Genomic DNA, 19,683 nt, shown 5'->3' with positions numbered 1-19,683 from the left:
ACAGTATAGTATATTGAATCTCGAAGTAAGATAAAATGTATTATTGGTCCAAAGGATGAATCAAACTGTTATTTTTGAAATTTCAGATCAGGACTTTGTGTCGAAAGAAGGTCTGTGGAGGACATCAAAAGTATGTTCAAAAACAGTAAATCTCTTGGTATGTATAAATGTCAAGTTCTTTAAATAATGTCTTATTAAAGTCTTGAAATAAATACTGTGTTTAAACAAATATCATGAATGAGTGATAGGTCATAATACAACTTCTGATTTAAACTGATGTAATTAATTATGTTATAACAACTGAAATCAGTCCGCTGTATGTTAGCACCATATGAATAATTATGTCTTTTTCCAATAAAAGGCAGCCAAAAATCAGGAAGTGGTCTTATAAAACTCCCTCCAGCCGAAGAGATCTTGGTGGACCATCTAAGAGATGTTAACCCGCGGCAAATACTCGGCATCCCTGGGGGTGTTGAAACATATGTTACAGGTATAAAACACACTTCATTTTGAAAATAATTTAACAAAACATTTAAAGCTGCAGAACATTTCTTCAACCATAACTGCAGCGATTAAACTGTTATATCAATCACCATTTTCAGGGCTTAAATGAGAAATACAAAATGTATATGTTAGCATTATAAGTCATGTATTTGTACTGTACAACTATTTATCCTATATATTTATATATTTAAAAACAAAAAACAAACATGTATTGCAGTATCATCAGTACCAGAGGTAAACATGCCTTCTACTCCAACCCAGGATGTTACTGTTATGCCTTTGCGTAATAGTGTACTTTATTCCTTCGTTCAACATACACCTTATCACATCTTATCCACGCAGAACATGCTTTAACATTTACAATCAATTTCGACATTAAATTAATTTTACATCTTATCATGCATGCTTGTTTAAACTGTTCAATCAGCCATTTGTTGTCGTGTTGTATTGATACCTAGTTATGAAGCTAATTATAAATATTTCACTGACAACGTGTATACAAATAATATATACACCGAATGAACAACATGGTATTCCACTTTTGCACACAATGACTAAGTATAAATCCCACAAAACTAAACTTCTATTTCTCTTGCAGTATTATCTGTACCAGCTGAACATGAAACAGCATCACATGACCAACCACAGCCACTAGAGGTTTCTTGTCAAGGTACCAGTGTAGCCTGTGACCCTGTAGAGGCTCTTGACACCAGTTTTATCTATGATTCCTCTAGTAACACGTGAGTTACATTTGAATCTTGATTTTGCTTTAAATTTACATTAATAAACATATAAACTAGATCCATCACAGTATGAGACAAAGGATCCCGATGTTATCTTGTATGCAGGCTCAGTCATTGAAATTAGACTTTCGGATGAACAAGCGCAATTCTTATACTATTGCATGTAATCATATTTTGGAACAAGCCCTGCTATATAAAATTCAGAATTTGAGCAAGCCCGGAAGACATTTTACCAGTGCAGGGCTTGTGGGCTTGTGCTAATTTTGAATGCTGCATTGGATTGACTGCAAATTGAGCAGTGTTTCACTGTAAGTGAGTCATTCTACGGCAAGTGTTGAAGAGGGTATATGTATCGGTTATTTTTATGTTAGTAATTGTAGTAATTATAAAAATACTTCATGTTTCAGATTGTCATGGACTGTGCAAGTGGAAGTACAGTGAAAAAAAAACAGACTTCCAGAAAGGTAACAAAATATACCTTTTAAACCATTTTTTTAATGCAATATCAAATTGTTTGTTTGTAAAAAGAAGTATTTTGGTATTAATAAGACTTTTCAAAATACTTAATAAAACCATTTGGTCTGCTGAATAAATGGTTACAACACACACACACAATAAAGACACCATGATACAATATTCGATATTCACATTTTTTAAGTGAATGACAATTCTTATATAATATTTTTCATTTATAAGATAAAAAAAACTTTCCGCAAGCGTAAAGGGCAGTCAGATGAACGCTTTTTTGAGCTAGAAGAAAAAAGGCTCCTGGCAGAGAGCATTTGACAGCCAGCATCTCTTCTATCAAAACAAAATGAAGAAAGACAATTAAATTTATGAGCTAAACAAAAAACTGCTCCTCAAAAGGATAAATGAAGAATAAATGTGCTTAATTCAATTGCCAGGCACCAATATTTTGAAACATCTTAAGTCTCTTATATTATAAACAGAACTAAGCTAATCTCACTTTTTGAGTTGTTCGATAAGATGCATTATACTTACTTCTTAAAGAGTTTTCAGAAATTATGTAGAATTAACCTATATGATGAGAATAAACCATTTTTCAAAATCCATTTTCAGCCTGTTTGAAGGCTAATTGGAATAAAAACTTAAGCTTGTTAAGCCTAAGATATTTTGAGAAATTACTACAACTACTACTACTGCTTTTACTACTTATTTCTGATTTTTAAGCTAAAAGAAATAGAAAATCCAATGTAATGCTTTTCTCTTCTTACGTTTATGAATGTTGAGGTATTTTATTTATGTTTAATAGCTATCACTTCAGTATTCAACTTATTAATAAACAATATGGTTTTTCATAATAATACCTATTTATAGTTTAACTTTTTTCCGTTATTCTGGGTGAAATGCGTACTGGTAATTTGTTTGAAACTGCTATTTTAGCTCTTGTTTACTTCGTCTCCGCAGCCGAGAACATGTATGGAACTATATCAGTGGTAGGACCTGCTTTTGTGAACAGGGAGGTAACATTGATAGCAACACCGCTCTACACTTGTGGATGTTACGTATAATGGAGATACATAATAGAAGGTGGCACACAATTACACACACTGAATGGACCAAATGTTACAACATATTCAAAAGATGGGTCATTCTTTATGAAATGGAGGGCTTCAAGTAAATTCAACTGATCTGAATTCTACGCCGGATGTTCAACATACGCAACGATTAGAACAGGCATGGTACCTATAAATATGAAAGGTAAACTAACGAAAACTGTTTTAAGGCGGCTACCCAACTGGTAATTTGATGATATTAAGTATGTGTGTTGTATTTTTTCCTCCTTGTTTGACATTTGGGGTTTTATTTTTTTAAAGTCTTCTTATACAATAATGGGGAGTTGTTTGCCACCGTTGCCTATCCATGTAGTTTCGCATGTACTCATATTTCTGGGCCCGTATTCACCAACACCTGTTTTTATTATTTTCATTTGTATTTGAATGAAATCAACTCGTAAATTATGATAAGCTAAACATGTGAAAAGTATGTGGATCGTTGTCTAATTAAACAGTTCACACAAATTTATTTAAATTCTGTTACAGATAATTCTGAAAATTTATTGGTAAAATCTGGCAATTCGAAAGTTCTTAATTTCCACTTTACAGAGTTGTTTTTGGTTATGGGCCCTCGGCAAACACAGACACAACTATCTCTTTTTTTCTGACATTTAAGTTAATAGATAAGGTATAATTAACAGGTATTGTTGGAACATGTGGAGCTCTCGTGATTCAAAGTCAAGTTGCTCTTGGCGCCGGCGTCGAACTTGGATATTTTCCGTCTGACTATTCTATACGGCACCAAACATACACGGGGCGAACATGGAAGAACAGCTTTAAAAACATAGATCTACGAGCAGGGTCTTACGAAGAGAAAAACGTTTCTGAATATTTATAAATATTAACTGTATTTGGCTTTGAAGAAAAACAGGAAGGGATGTATATTTTAAATTGTAATTCAGAGAGCTACACGAATTTTGTGCAGCTTCATACTCAAGGTACCTTGTTGATACTTCATCGAATATTCTGAACGTTAAAAACTGTTTTCTTTGTTTTTGGCACATCAGCTTTGAATACATTTTGGTTATATAAGTGCAAGTAGGATACTTGATGATTCCAGATAATTAATGAATGGACAGCAATGTGATAAACCATCAGTTTAGATTTACATTTTGAAAGGTTATATGGTTTTCCAAATGATTTAAATTTTTTGTTTATTTTTTTGCAGAGCGACCGAGTTACCCAGTTATTGATGGTCTAACTTCCACTGACTTTAACACAACCGAATGTAATTATGTTTATGTTTGCTCCGATATTTTTTTCAGAACAAACAATGGAACAGAACTCGTAGAAGTAGTACTTTTACTGGGTAATGATTCATTTGTTCTTGCCGAAGGCGAATGGAAAAAAGGATTGTACCGATTCCATAACGTTCATCAACATATGGATGGACTGTCCGGCGGAATGTGACATGTCAGGTTTCTAATGCAGCCCTTGAAACACCCTAAGTGCGCGGCATTCTCTGTAACGTGGGTAAGCAAATGGAATGGACATAATGATAAGCTATGATGTGTTATTTTGTGGGGGTTAAAATTATTAAATCTTGTATAATATTGAATGCTGTTGAATTATTGTGTTTCATTTCCAGGGAAAGGTTACTTGCCCGTGCTAATAGTCCTGAATTCATTGATAAAGAATGTAGGACAACAATTTGTGAAGTGTGTAATGCTATCCAAGCTCCGGCAATAGGCATACACGTTGACAAAGTATTACTAGCTGATAAGTTATTGTGTTTCAATTCCAGATGAAGGTAACCTGCCCAAGCTAATAGTTCCTGAATTCATTAATTGAGAAAGGACGACAACAATATGTGAAGTGTGCAATGCTATTCAAGCTCCGACAATAGAACTTCACGTTGACACAATATTATTAGCTTTTAATTTTTTGTTTTACAATTCTAGAGAAAGGTAACCCGCCTATCCTAACAGTTCCTGAATTACTTGATGGAGAAAGCTTGACAACAATATGTGAAGTGCGCAATGCTATCCCCGCTCCGGAAATAGAAATACACGTTGACGAAGTATTACTGGCTGATGCTCAAGAAACCGATTTATTTAATGGATCATCTCATACGTTTACAAGTTTAGCAAAGTTAGCAAAGGCTAACAAAACGTTGATTGGAAAAGAAATGTGCTGCACCAGGAAAATTATATATAATATTGGTATTAAAGATGTGTCAATCTGCAAACACATTAATATGAAATGTAAGTTTAAGAGCGTGAAGATTGTGTAAAACACGCGTAATGGTAAAGGTTAGTAATGTTAAACGAGATTAAGCATAAAAAGTTAAACTCCATATAATTGGAAGATACATAGATTACTTAATGCAGCTATCTATGCGTGTGACTCATTGAAATTATATTTACATGATATATTTCTATTTTCTGAATTGAAAACACACATTTATTAAAGAGTTTATCATTTTCTGTTTTTAGATCCGCCGTCGGACCTTTCAATGTCCGTAAACGAAATACATGAATATAACAACAATATTCATGTCTATTTATTAGACATGTCTTGTGAAACGAATGAATCAAATCCTCCTTGAACAGTTGAATGGTCAAGTGTGACCGATAACTTGCCATACGTTCGACGAAGCAACTTGACAAATGGTGACAGTGGGAGGTACTGTTCTGTTTCCAACGTGCGTTTCAGTGTTACTAAAGACATGGCTGGGACAATTACATGTGCAACAAGATGCGATCATTTCCCATCTCATTTAAATACAAATTCTACAGTATCTTTTCAAGGTAAGAACTCAGTCTTATTTATTTGTCGCATTTCGTTCACTCTTTCAATCAAACGAGCTTATTTTCATGTCCTTTCTTCTTCCGAAGGAATCCGTATTCCGGAATGTACTTTATATATAAGATATTTTAATATCTTATATGCAATGTGTTTTTTTCACTTGTTACATGAAAACGATAAAAGCAATCTGAAAATGTATGATAGTGATAATTTCTCTTAACTGTGTTTTCGTTTTACTCAGTAACTTTCTCAACACTTTCTATTCTTCATTTCAGGTGACCCGACTCTGAATTTGAACACGACATCACCTGTTGATTTAAATCCGACTCTTACAGTGACCGTCAGATGTCATGTAGATGACTACGATGCTAAAGGGCAATGGACGCGTTGGTGGAAAGATGAAAATAGCACTGTAATGAAGACTTGTAACAAAACAGATGAATGCCTGTTAGCACTTCATTATGCAAGAGATGGCGAAAATATATACACTTTCAACGCTTGGAAATCAAAAGAGTTTCTGAGATATTCCTTGACTGTTATAAGTGCAAGAACATTTGGTTCGTAATTAACAGCTGAACTATTGGTAACATTTTAAGTGGATGAAATGCCTTTGATGTTGTTTGTTTTAAAAATTAAACGATTTTATTAAAAACATAATATTGCAGGTAGTCTATCCCACAAAAATGGCATTCATACAATTTCGCCAGCATTCCAATTTCTTGTGCTTTCAATGTATTATTTAAGCATGACTTTAGCAAACTGCAAACTTACATATGCAACTCCGAATGAATCTCAACCTAATCTGAATGTTTTTGGCTTTTTTAAAATATTTCATTGATTAAAAACGTTTGTTACCATTATATTGAATATAAAAATGCAATTAATACATTGAAAAATGGAAGAAACAATATAATGATGAGACTGTAATAACCGAACTATAGTTCGTGCAGAACAAATGTTATCTATTTGCAGAAGTAACAACCAACCCTGCACTACTTGTAACCCAGCAGTGTCATTCGGTCCTTTACGCCGTAGCTGGAATACTTTTAGTTTTAACTGTAACGACGTTTACCGTGCTTTTCATTCGTCGATGCAAACCTCATGGTAATAATTCTGCGGTCATTATTCATAATAACATGTCAAAACAAAGGAATAACAAAAACGTAATGACCAAACCAAAATACAGTACTTATAAAACAAATTTTTACTAATTGCAGGAGCAACAACCAACCCTGCACTACTTGTAACCCAGCAGTGGCATTCGGTCCTTTACGCCGTAGCTGGAATAATTGTAGTTGTACTGGTAACGACGTTTACTGTGTTTCTCATTCGTCGATGCAAACCTCATGGTAATTGTTCAGGTTGAAGATTCACATTTAACAAATTTAAGATTCTTGGGTATGTTAGTCACATGTATGTGAATCTTATGTTACTACACTGCTCAAATCAGCACAACATTTCCCTGCATCCGAAACTTAATGTTTTAAGTTTTGAGGATATTCAACCAGTTTGGCAATATTTGTAATGTTAATCAGCAGGACACTAGATCAAAGGGAAGAGAAACTTGTTAAATGGATATTGCAAAACCAATGTCACTAAATCGATAAAATAATGAAAGCTACCGAAAAACGTTAACCGACCTAGCTCTAGAAATCTAATGATAATACATTATAGTGTAATATGTATCATTAAGTTCAAATTGATTCCTAGTGAAGTGTTTTATTGCACAGATGAATAATAATTGTGTAAATAAAGTAAGTAAGTAAAGTCCATAGGTTTAACTGCTAAATCCATTAACGTTTGAGGTTGTTTTCGATGGAAAATGGCCTAGGTATTCCTTTTGCCAATAAATATATTGCTTTCCTTTTAATGATACATGGATAAAAAGTAACTATTATATTGCACACAAATACTCACACTTAAGTTAATGTCTATCAATAATCCTTGGATATATTAGCAATGCAATCAGAGGAATCAAGTTATCTTATAATTCCATACTATATTGTTTACCTCACCATGTCCACAAAAGAAGCAAATTACACGAATAGTTGACGTTCTCTTGAGTTCAATAGCATTCAGCTGAGTGACATAATGCCGTCGTTTCATCTGCAAATACCAACATTTAATCATTTATATCTTTGACACAGTATATAAAACGCCAAAGAAGAACAGCAGTTACAAAGCAAAGTATACATGTGTATGATGTTGTACAGTCTGATGTGGAGACAACTACCCTTCACAAATAGTAAGATTTATTAAGTTTATAGCAAAAACATGTAATGTCTTAGACTACGAATCATATATTGTTGCACCTTGTGATTCCTGATTTAAGTTTATCATTGTATGTTAACGTTATTAAAAACGGTTGAACCCTTAAAATTGCAATTGATTCTTGAATACACGTATTCAAGAATATCTGACTTTCAACATAAAGACGCTTTCCGATTGGTTAAGAGCATTCACGTGATCAGAAGTACGTGTAACCGTTACAATGATCGTAGCTGAAACCTTCAGTACATTTAAACCATTCAAGAGCGAAGATGGTTCTTGCAACACGTGTGTAATCGTGTTCTCAATAGTCTTGTTTCATTTTACATTTTTGAACAAGGACTAAGAATTGCAAAGAAGTGTGTATATTCTATTTATTAAATGCAGTTTATTTACATTTGTAGAGAGGAGTGTCTGCAAGTGCTATCGAGAACGAACATGTACCATCACTTGTGGATATGGAAGAAAACGAAGTTCGTTCGAACGAAAATGCTAGTCACTACGACTATGTGGACACAACATACGACCATCGGACAAACGCACCTGACGCAAACTATATTCACGCTATATAAAGCGTTTTGAGTATCCGATCTAAATTTTAATATGTAGTCATTTTTTTTGTGTTTTAAATTCTCATAATAATAGTTTCGCTTACAGTTTCAGTGCGTTTATTGTTAGAACGTGTAGTTCTATAATGTTCGTTATCGTTTGCTGTAGTATGTAGCTCTAATAGTTTTGCAGTTATATAACAAAACGCTTGTTGTAATTTATGTCTAATAACTTTAGTCTAAATACCGTTTGTTGAGTTATAACAGAAAGAGCCTCTCAAATAGCGGTTTCATTTATTCAGTCGTTAGGTCGACACTGTGCGATGTACATATGCTAATAAACTCATGTACCTTCATTAAATGGGGAATATAACAAAACAGATGTATAATAATTTACACATTTACAGATCTATTCACCAATAACTACATCTTCGTAGATAGACACCTTAACCACTAGACCAGACTCATCCACAAAATGGCATCGCAGCTACATGTACATACAATGACATTTAAATACGTTTTTATAATGTACTAGTATAAGGTATGACATGTTGCCTTTCTAAATTATCAGCATTAAAAGCCACCGTTGTGGTATGTCGTTATATATATATAACATTATTGCATACAAGGCTGCCATATATGCCATTCCGAACTCGTGCTTGCATGCTTACTGATATTTACATTCATCACATCCTCGTGCTAGTTAACATTTCATTCCAAACTTGCACTTGTAGGCTTGCTGATATACACATTTGTCATAACATCGTGCTTTCTGATCTGTCATTCGAAACTTGTACTTGAAGGCTTGCTGATATACAAATTCGTGATAGCATCGTGCCATCGTATCTGTTATTCCAAACTAAAACTTGTAGGCTTGCTGATATACACTTTGGTGACTTCCTTGTGGTATTTTACCAATCATTCCAAACTTGTACTTATAGGTTTGCTGATATTCACCTTAAGGTAGTAAGACCCTAATGGGCATCATTTCAAATTATGATCAGCTTGATAATTTCTAAATGTGTATCATTTCCTGGATTCAAAAACAAAATTTAAAATATTTTTACCGTCATGTTATAAGTTAATCTAAGCTTGAATTACCCTACCTCCCATTTCAGATATTTTTGTATAAAACAACGTCACCCGAGAGACAAGAAAAATCCTTTATTTCAATGCTTTTTTCAAATTTCGGTAATATCATTTCAGAGTAACAAGTAATATATTTTCTATCAGAAGTAATACCTTATTGATCGCACCATCAACAAATATAATCAAACTGTACTAAAAAGCGATATGTTGTGAAACTTTTACCTACTTTTTTGTCCGCGTAAAAATGGAACATAGACGTTTTAAAGCAAAATCAACAAGCTCTAGAAATATTCATTACCTGTTCTTCATTATTGATTAACTTTAACCTTTTGGATTCATTTTACCAAAAAAAGCTAAATGTTTTACCGGCTCCTTTAAAAAACAAATACAGTTTGAAATTCATAAACACCTATTCCAGCCGGGCCTGAAAGTAACGAACATTTCAAAAAAGCTAATGTTTATGTGTAGAAATGTTTTAATTACTTTTTAATAAAAAAACAAACAATATAAACTTCTGTAAAAATGTAAGCTTATATAAATAAAGAAGAAAAAAAAAAACGATAACAAATATTTGTGCTTCTGGATGGATTCGAATCTCTACCTTGAAACCCTCTAAAGATTTGTAGTCCTGTGCTTAACAACATATGATAAAGCATTACAATTGAAAAGTTTAAAGTGGTGGTTTTTTATTACGGGTGTGCTACCTTAATCACTTCCTCATGCTATCTTACCTGTCGTTCAAAACTTGTACTTGTAGACTTGCTGATATACACATTTGTCTCTTCCTCGTGCTATGGTACATATTATTCAAAACGTTGACTTGTAGGGTTTGCTAATATACACATTTACCACATTTTGGTGCTATCTTACCAGTCCTGTCATTCCAAATCATGCACGTGTAGGGTTTGCTAATATACACAATTGTCACTTCCTCGTGCTATCTTACCTGTCATTCCAAATCATGCACTTCTAGGCTTCCTGATACACACATTTGTCATTTCCTCGTGCTATTGTACTCACAAATATTTCGTTCGGACATTGTTCTTGCCTTGGAATTTGTCCAAAAACAACGAATAACTTGAAACTTACAAAGAAGGATATATTTGCAAATTTATTTAATATTTTGTAGACATTTTTATGCCTGCTTTTTGCGCTGAAACATCCGGATAACAGACTAATTCGGACAATGTACGAACAGAAGTAAAATTTGTTTCGTATTTCAGGCTTAACCTAAGCAAATCTCCGTGTAACGAAAGTCATGCGAGTAAATTTTGTTACAGTGTGGGTTCTTTGCGCGTATTCTAAAGATCGTACCTTAACATTAACCACCGGTCAATGCCGAATTTATGGGTTGAAGTGCGCGAATAATACGCCATATTGTACGGCCAATATACTCATATCATCACTGCCTGTTAATAAAGCTTCAGGACCAGATGGCATAAGCAATCGAATGCTAAAAGATTGTTCTCACTCGTTAGCTTGCCCGTTGTATTCCCTATTTAATATGTCTCTCTAAATCGGTAGATTTCCAAAACCGTGGAAAGATGCTAATGTGTGTACAGTTTTCAAAAAGAGTGTTTCCATACTTCCTGTTAACTATCGTCCTATCTTAATACAGTGGAAAAAGTGTTTGAAACGGCAATATATAAACACTTCTTTAACCACCTTCGTGACATAACCTTTTTTACCCCGTTCAAATCGGGCTTTCGGCCAGGCGATTCTACTGTTAATCAGCTTGCATACCTTTACAACACATATTGTAAGGCATTGGATGATGACCTTGAGGTTAGAACAGTATTCATTGATATCAGTAAGCATTTGATAACGTTTGGCACAATGGCTTGCTTGTGAAGCTACAAGAAACTGGTGTCGATGGCAAATTACTTTTGTTGTTTGGTGACTGTCTTAGCAAACGTAGGCAACGTGTAGTTCTCCCTGGCCCCATATCTAGTTGCGTCTTTCTTAAGGCTGGTGTACCCTAAGGTTCTATTCTAGGTCCCCTCTTATTTTTGATATTTATAAAAGACATTGTTCTGGCTATTTGCAGACGATACTAGTCTTTATATTCTCATTGACGAGCCGTTAAGGGCTACTGAAATAATCTAGAGAGACATTGATAGCATCAGTACATGAGCTGATAAATGGCTAGTCAACTTTAATCCTGCAAAAACTAAGTCAATCTTGTTCTCCAGAAAACGTCTACCGCGTATTTATCCAGATTTGTCTATGTATGGTCAACAAATCTCAGAAATCAATTCGCATAAACATCTTGGTTTGGTTCTTTCCAGTGACTGTCCATAGCATGAACACTTTGAGTACATCAGAAGTAAAGCCCGTAAAAGAATATGCATCATGCGAAGTTCCGTCTGAACAGAAAATGTCTAGAAACTATTTATTTTTCGTACATCCGTCCGATTCTTGAATGTGCTGATATTTTCTGGGATAATTGTACGGACTACGAAAAAACGAACTGCAAAATATACAAAATGAAGCCGGAAGAATAGTCTGTGGGGCTACTAAATTAATTTCGATTGATGTTCTACATGCGGAGCTATGTTGGCCTACTCTGTCAGAAAGACGCATTAATCACAAACTATGTCTCTTTTACAAAATGAAAAACAGCCTTGCACCAGATATCTGTCATCGCTTGCACCTTTAAATGTCAGTTCACAGAATTATCCACTACTGAATGCATCTAACACAAGAACGGTTATGTCATGCACAGATTCTTACTTTTCCTCTTTCTTAACTTCAACTATACGTGCCTGGAATGAACATCCACAGAATGTGCGGGATTGTCGTTCAATTGCTTATTTTGTTTCTTTAATATATAGTATGTTTGAACTATCAAACCCATATCTAAACACAAACTCCTTAGTCCTATTTATTAGAATTAGTAATATTTTTTCTCGCATAAAACATATATTATATCGTCTAATCGTCAATCATACGCATTTTTCTGGTAAATGAGTAATTTAATTCCTACGTAGAAGAACTTTATAAGCTATGCGTTCGTTCCAATCTATTTCAATATTATAGACAACTTGTGTGTGTGTGTGTGTGTGTGTGCATATCCTGTGTAGTTTGTTTGTATATGTTGAATAAAATATTTTGAAATTAATATACTAAAGCGATTACGTGATACTCCCTTAGGTTTACATGAATATTTTTAAAAACTGTTATTTTTTGCTTTGTATGGGCCCATTTAAAGAACGGTAAGTACTTCTACAAAATGCTATGAAATCCCAAGTTTAGCCAAGAACGTTATTACATCTAAGCATTCTTAGTAGTACTGTTTTTTATTTTTATGTCTGAGAAAGTTAGGGCATACACGGGTATCCGTGTACCCGCGGAACGAGTACATTCTGTCATGTACCCGAAGACATTTTAAACACCTGTTTACCGACCATTACAACAATGCCATCTCATGAGCAATACTGTTTTTTCTTTATTTGTCTGATACAGTTAGACATTCAGTACACACCTGGTAACCGATCATAACAACAATGCCATCTCATGAGCAATACTGTTTTTAATTTTTATTTGTCTGAGAAAGTTAGACATTCTATACACACCTAGATATCGACCATCACAACAATGCCATCTCATGAGCAATACTGTTTCTCTTTATTTGTCTGATATAGTAAGACATTCTGTACACACCTGGTTACCGACTATTACAACAATGACATCTCATGTTTTAAGTCTTTAAAGGCAATTTCGTGGGCCTGGTCGCCTACTGCTTTTTGAAGTGAGTACAAAGGGGTGTTTCCTTTCTATGTGTTACTTCATAGATGACTTTTCCTCATCTTTGTGACTAAGCTCAAAAGAAAAGAGACGGCACTTTATATTTTTATTGAAATTTAGTTAAGAAAAATACTTTAAAACTGTAATGATTTTTCTACCAGACGACAAGCCATGGTAAAGTCGCGGTGCATTGAAATAGGGAAGAAGGCGTATATTTACAAGGTTATGCCATGATTATTCTATTCGGGAATCCGCGGCTCAAGTTTTAGTTGTAGATTAAGCTTGTACAAATTGCGTCCTTACAAACGCACTTGATTGCCTGCTTTTGAACGTTTTCAGTAATACAGATAGAAAAAAAAGGTTTTAACTTTCTTTTAACAATGACAAACATTGCCGCTTACATCTAACCGTTTTCCAACATCACCGTATACCGTGCACGTGTATACGTTCTTCAAGTGAGGTTCTTTGAAAGCACAAATTACATAAATTATAAAGTATGCAAACTTTAGTATTGATTTAATCAGGAAATAGTGTAAACACTGAAAAAGACCTCATTTGTTGACGTTTTCATAAAGCGCATGGCATCGTTTCAGCAAGTGCGCGTAACGCTTATTCCTTCCAGTGAATGAGAAGAGCTCCTTCCCTTCAACAATGGCCTAAGAGTAATTCCGTTTTCAAAAAAACACACCAATTACAGCCTAATCACGGCACTTTAAGGTTCTCCGTTATAACTACTAAACACGTTTCTCCATATTTAGCGACTACCAGTTTGCCTTTATGAACTATTAATTAAATGTGAGTGAATACAGTGAGCATTGCAAACTTGTGTTTTCTCACTATTTGCGTGTGTGTCATTGGGTCTTCAACTTTGTCATTAGAAACAAACGACTGTTGATGACATAATGTGCATGCATGCTAAGCCATTAGAGGGCAACGATAAGGAAATGAGGCAAACTTATCTCCAGAGAAATGGAATCGAAGTGTTATTTTCCTGTTACTTATTCGAGAACCCTTCATCTATATAATTCTACTGCTGTTTTATTGATATGGAGCGTTGTTTTGATTCCATATATTTCAAGGCGCTATGGATGAAGTTGTATAAATCAAGTTAAGATGGATAATTCGCAGTATGTACCTGTCAGTTAGGTCTTGTGAAAAACACTGAGTCAGTTATTCAGTTTACTTAAATATCGCTGTAGGCATATGGCAAGTGGAGATTATGTCGCCAATAATGTTTAATCTATTAAATGATGACGTAGACTGATATTTGCACAATAAATTCGGTTGTGGGTTAGTTTTGCAAAATATATGTTTTATTTTATTGCTATTTGCTGATTATATGGCTGTACTTTGTGAACCCTAAAAGATTAACAAATGACAATAGATAGACTACATAACTACTTAACTGCTGGATCTAGAGGAAAACATTGCTAAAACAAACATTTTAGTTTTTCGCAAAAGTGGTGGTAAAAACGAAACGAGAATTCGGCATAAAGAAATGAGCAAGTGGAAATAGTTCATATGTCATTTGATGTTTTAACTATGTGTGTATTGAGAAATGAAAACCTCATTTCAATTTGAATCTTATTTAGACAATATATCGTCAAGAAAGCTAAGAATTACTATAACTTACCCAGTGCCATTAAACCGGGTTTATGTTTTAACTTTTTGCTACTGGGCTTGTTTCTGTACTTGTTGGCATACATATTGACTTAATTGAACCTTGCTTGCAGAATGTATTTCACCCGATTGCGACTATAAACAATCTCTTTGCTAGACTTGATAATACTGTTGCTGGAATATTGAGTGTTTGTTAAATAATTTTTAATATAGGCTAATTGATACCAAAAGATACCTTCCAACGTTCTTTCTTGCTTTTAGGAGGAGTGTGTACTAGAAGCTCCGTTCGTTTTTCATGTTTAACGAGGGTATTCGAAATTAAGAATCTTTGCGAATAAGGTGACAATAGCGTCTGAAAACTTTCACAGTTGCGAAGCATAATTTTCAGGGATCAAACTACGTTTTGAGAACAAACTGAGAGATCTGTAAATTACGAGTCGAGATTAATAAAACTGACTAGAATTAATTTTTTATAGGACGGAAACAAAAACAATAAATTTCAGAAAATTGACAGCTATCTGAATTACCGTTAATGAACACTTCGCAACGTCGCGTATAGCGTTGACTCGACGCGGTGGAACGCGGGAAAAATCATAGAAATTATAGAAATGAACGGGCTGGGGCTATGCTTATATCGCAAGGTATAGTGAAAATAAGATTAAAAAGATAACGTCCGCGGTAAGGAAAAATCGTGGTGATGTGTGAAATCTGAAAAACAAACCGCGTGGTTGAAGCTAATTTAAGTTATTTTAAGGCTGTTTATTCAAAACAGCTTAAAATGAAATAATGTTATATATAAAAACGAGATACCGCAACGGTGACTTTTAATTCTGTTATTTAAAAAGGCAGCATGGGCAACATGATGTGCCTCAGACAATTCAAAACCATGTATCTACACGTGTCTGCAATGCCATTTAAGGATTAGAATCGTATAGTGGTTAAGGTGTCTATCGGCGAAGATGTAATTATTGGTGAATACATCTGTAATTGTGAAAGTATTATGCATCAGTGTTGTTATATTCACCATTGAAGGAAAAACACCATTTAATGCACGTGAGTTTAATAGTATATGTAAATCGCACAGCGCCTTTCTAACGAATGAAACCGGTATTTGAGAGGCTCTGTCTGTAATAACTCAACATAGAGTATTTAGACATAACTTTTAAGACATGTATTGCAAGTAGCAGTTTGGTTCACATATACATGTTTATATCTGCAACACTGTATGAGCTATATAATACAACAATTAAGAACAATAAAGATATACACGTTCTAACAACTAACACACTAAAACTGTAAGCGTAGCTATGATTATGAGATTTTCAAAACACAGAAATCTGACTACAGAGTAAATGTTTTGATCGGATACTCAAAAAGCTTTATATAGCGTGAAGATTATTTGCATCGGTGCGTTTGTCCGATAGTCTCTGTGGTCGGACGTGGTGTCCACATCTTAGTCTTAGTGGCGAATATTTTCATATAAATGGACTTCGTTTTCTTCCATATTCAATGGTGCATGGTTGTTCTCGACTACACTTGCAGACACTCCTCCCTACAAATGTAAATAAACTGTACCTTATCAATAGAATGTAAACACTACTTTGAAATTCCTAATCATTGCTCAAAAATTTAAAAAATAAGACTATCGAGTACAAGTTTACACACTTGTTTTAAGAAACCTCTCCACTCTTGAATGGTTTAAAGCCACTGAAGGTTTCAACTACGAACAGAGTAACGATTATACCACGCTCGGATGACTTGAATGATCTAAACCAATCGGAAAGCGTCATTTATGTTGGAAGTCAGATGTATTTAAATACGTATACTCCGGTTTTAATAGCGTTATAATACAATGATAAACATAAATCAGGAATCAACAGATGCAACAATATATGATTCGTAGTCTAAAAGACATTACATTTGATTATCGTAATTTAAAGACATCTTACTAGATTGTGAAGGGCAGTTGTCTCAACATCAGACTGAACATCATCATACACGCGTATACTTTGCTCTCTAACTGCAGCTCTTCTTGTCTGTAGTGGCGTCTCATACACTGTGTCAAAGATATAAATGCTTAAATGATTGTAATTTGCAAAGGACACGACGCCATTATTTCACTCATCTGAATGCTATTGCACTCAAGAGAACGTCAACTATTAATGTATATTACTTCTTTTGTGGACATGGTGAGGTAAACAATATTCAAATATGGCATTATAAAATGAGTTGATTCGACTGATTGCACTGCTAATATATCCAAGGATTATTGATAGACATTTACTCAGGAGTGAGTATTTGTTTGCAATGTAATATGTACTTTCTATCCATGTGTCATTAAAAAGAAAGCAATAGATTTCTTGGCAATAGGAAGACCTCGGCCATTTTCCATCGAACACAACCTCAAACTTGTACTAAGGACCTTACTAATCTACTTTATTTACACACATAACTATTATTTATCTGTGAAACAAAGCACTTCACGGAATCAATTCGAACTTAATAATACAAATTATACGTTAAAACGCTTTAATTCATTATCATTATTATTATTATTATTATTATTATTATTATTATTATTATTATTATTATAATTAATATTATAATTATTATTAATATTATATACCGGCGTACATCCGATACTGTTTTCAATGGAAAATGGCCCAATTTTTCCGATTGGTTTTCTAGAGTTTGGTTGGTTAACATGTTTCTGTAGCTTCCATTGTATTCTCGATTCGGTAGCAAAGATTTTGCAATATCGATTTATTAATTTTATCTTCCCTTCGATCTAGTGTCCTGCTAATTCACGTTACAAATATTGCCAAACTGATTGTATTTTCTTAAACTTCAATCATGATGCTGCGTATGCAGGGACAAGTTGTGCTGATTTGAACAGTGTAGTAACGCACGATTCACATATATAGATAGACTAACATATCCAAAATCTGAACTTCCTTAAAGTCGACCTTTGATTAACAATGCCATGCCTTCTATCACAGGAAGGTAAACATGAGTCTACCTTACTTAAATGGAGTAAAACAATGCCAACGGGAAGTAGACGATCAAAAATAGCTCACATTTAGTTTCGATTAACTGAATTGGATGATCAATAACTCATTTTATTGTGAATAATGACCACAAAATAATTACCATGAGGTTTGCATCTACGTAAGAGAAGCACGGCAAACGTCGTTACCAGTAAAACTAGAAGTATTCCAGCTACGGCGTAAAGGACCAAATGCCACTGTTGGGTTACAACTTTTGCAGGCTTGGTTGTTGCTCCTGCAATTAGATAACATTTGTTGTACAAGTACGCTAGTTTGGTTATTACGGTTTCAGCATTATATTGTTTCTTCCATCTTTCAATGTATTAATTGTATTTTTGTATTCAATATAATAGGAACTAACGTACTTTGAAAAAAGATTTTCTATCAATTAAAATTTAAAAAAGGCAACAGCAACCAGACTAGGTTGAGTTTCATTCAGAGTCGCATATGTAGTTTTGCAGTTTGCTTAAGTCATGCTTAATTACCACACTGGAAGCACAAGAAATCGGAAAATTGGCAAAAATGTATGAATGTCATTTTTGAGGGATCGACTACCTGCAAAATTCTGTTTTGAATAAAATCGTTATATCTTTTCAAAGACATTTCATCCACTAAAATGTAGCCAATATTTCACCTGTTAATTACGAACCTTCTGTTCTTGCGCTTATAACGGTCAATGAATATTTTAGAAACTCTTTTGATTTCCGAGCGAAGCAAGCGTATACATTTTCACCATCTCTCTCATAATTAAGTGTTAACAGGCATTCATCTGTTTTGTTACAAGTCTTCATTACAGTGCTATTTTCATCTTTCCACCAAAGCGCCCATTGTCCTTAAGTATCGTAGCCATCAACAAGACATTTCACGGTCACTGTAATAGTCGGATGTAAATGAACAGGTGATGTCGTGTTCAAATTCATAGTCGAGTCACCTGAAATGAAGAGTAGAAATTGTTTAGAAAGTTATTGAGCAGAACGAACACGGTTAAGAGAAAATATCACTTATTATACAATTTCAAATTGCTATTATCGTATCTCTGCAACAAGTGAATAAACACATTGAATGCAAGATATTATAATAGATTATATAAAGTTCATTCCAGAATACGGATCCATTAGGAAGAAGAAAGGACATGAAAAGAGCAGTCTCGTTTGATTGAGAGAGGGAACGAAAGGCAACAAATAAATAAGACTGAATGCGTACCTTGAAAATATACTGTATAATTTGTTTTTAAATGGGTTAGGAAGTAGTCGTCTTGTTGAGCATGTAATAGTTCCACCAGCCATGTCTTTAGTTATGTTGTAAAGCAGGTTGGAAACAGAACGGAACCTTCCACTGTTACCATTTGTCCGGTTGTACCTTCTCACGTAAGTTATCAGTCCTACTTGACCATTCAATTGTGCAAGGCGGTTTTGATTCATTTGTTTTATAAGACATGTCTAATAAATAGACATGAACATTGTTGTTATATTCGTGTATTTTGTCAACGAACATCGAAAGGTGCGACGGTGGATCTGAAAACGGAACATGATTAACTCTTTTAATTAATAAATTTTCGTTGTTTTCAATTCAGAGAATACTTATATATCATGGTCATATTATTTCAATGATACATGCTCAGAGAAAGTTGCACTAAGAATGTATATTCCAATAATACAAACATTTACTATGGGGTTTAATTTGTTATGCATTTCTTTCTTTAGCATTACTGTACTTTACCATTACGCGTGTTCTACACAAGTTATTTGCTTTTAAACTTACATTTCATATTAATGTGTTAGCCTTTGTCACC

At 34.1% G+C, this 19,683-nt stretch overlaps 1 protein-coding gene across 1 annotated transcript; it reads right to left on the bottom strand.

Moving 5' to 3' along the window:
• Nucleotides 1-15,934: 15,934 nt before the first annotated feature.
• LOC128246389 (uncharacterized) lies at nt 15,935-18,428 on the bottom strand. Its single transcript, XM_052964573.1, has 4 exons — nt 18,377-18,428; nt 17,995-18,126; nt 16,794-16,900; nt 15,935-16,396 (listed from the first exon to the last, which is right to left on the bottom strand). The coding sequence occupies exons 1-4, from the start codon at nt 18,426-18,428 to the stop codon at nt 16,304-16,306; spliced, it is 384 nt and encodes a 127-aa protein (XP_052820533.1). The 3' UTR covers nt 15,935-16,303.
• Between the last annotated feature and the right edge of the window lie 1,255 nt (nt 18,429-19,683).

The sequence above is a fragment of the Mya arenaria genome, chromosome 9 (genome assembly GCF_026914265.1).
Source record: "Mya arenaria isolate MELC-2E11 chromosome 9, ASM2691426v1".
NCBI classification, from domain to species: domain Eukaryota; kingdom Metazoa; phylum Mollusca; class Bivalvia; order Myida; family Myidae; genus Mya; species Mya arenaria.
This window is presented reverse-complemented; position numbering and strand designations above follow the sequence as displayed.

What these genes read in the sequence shown, in the direction of transcription:
- LOC128246389 (XM_052964573.1), bottom strand. Translation starts at nt 18,428, where the DNA reads ATGACATTCATACATTTTTGCCAATTTTCCGATTTCTTGTGCTTCCAG. An exon ending in TTTCTTGTGCTTCCAGTGTG is followed by an intron (nt 18,127 to 18,376) that starts GTAATTAAGCAT and finishes ATCTAATTGCAG; the next exon opens with GAGCAACAACCAAGCCTGCA. An exon ending in ACGTAGATGCAAACCTCATG is followed by an intron (nt 16,901 to 17,994) that starts GTAATTATTTTG and finishes TCTTTGACACAG; the next exon opens with TGTATGAGACGCCACTACAG.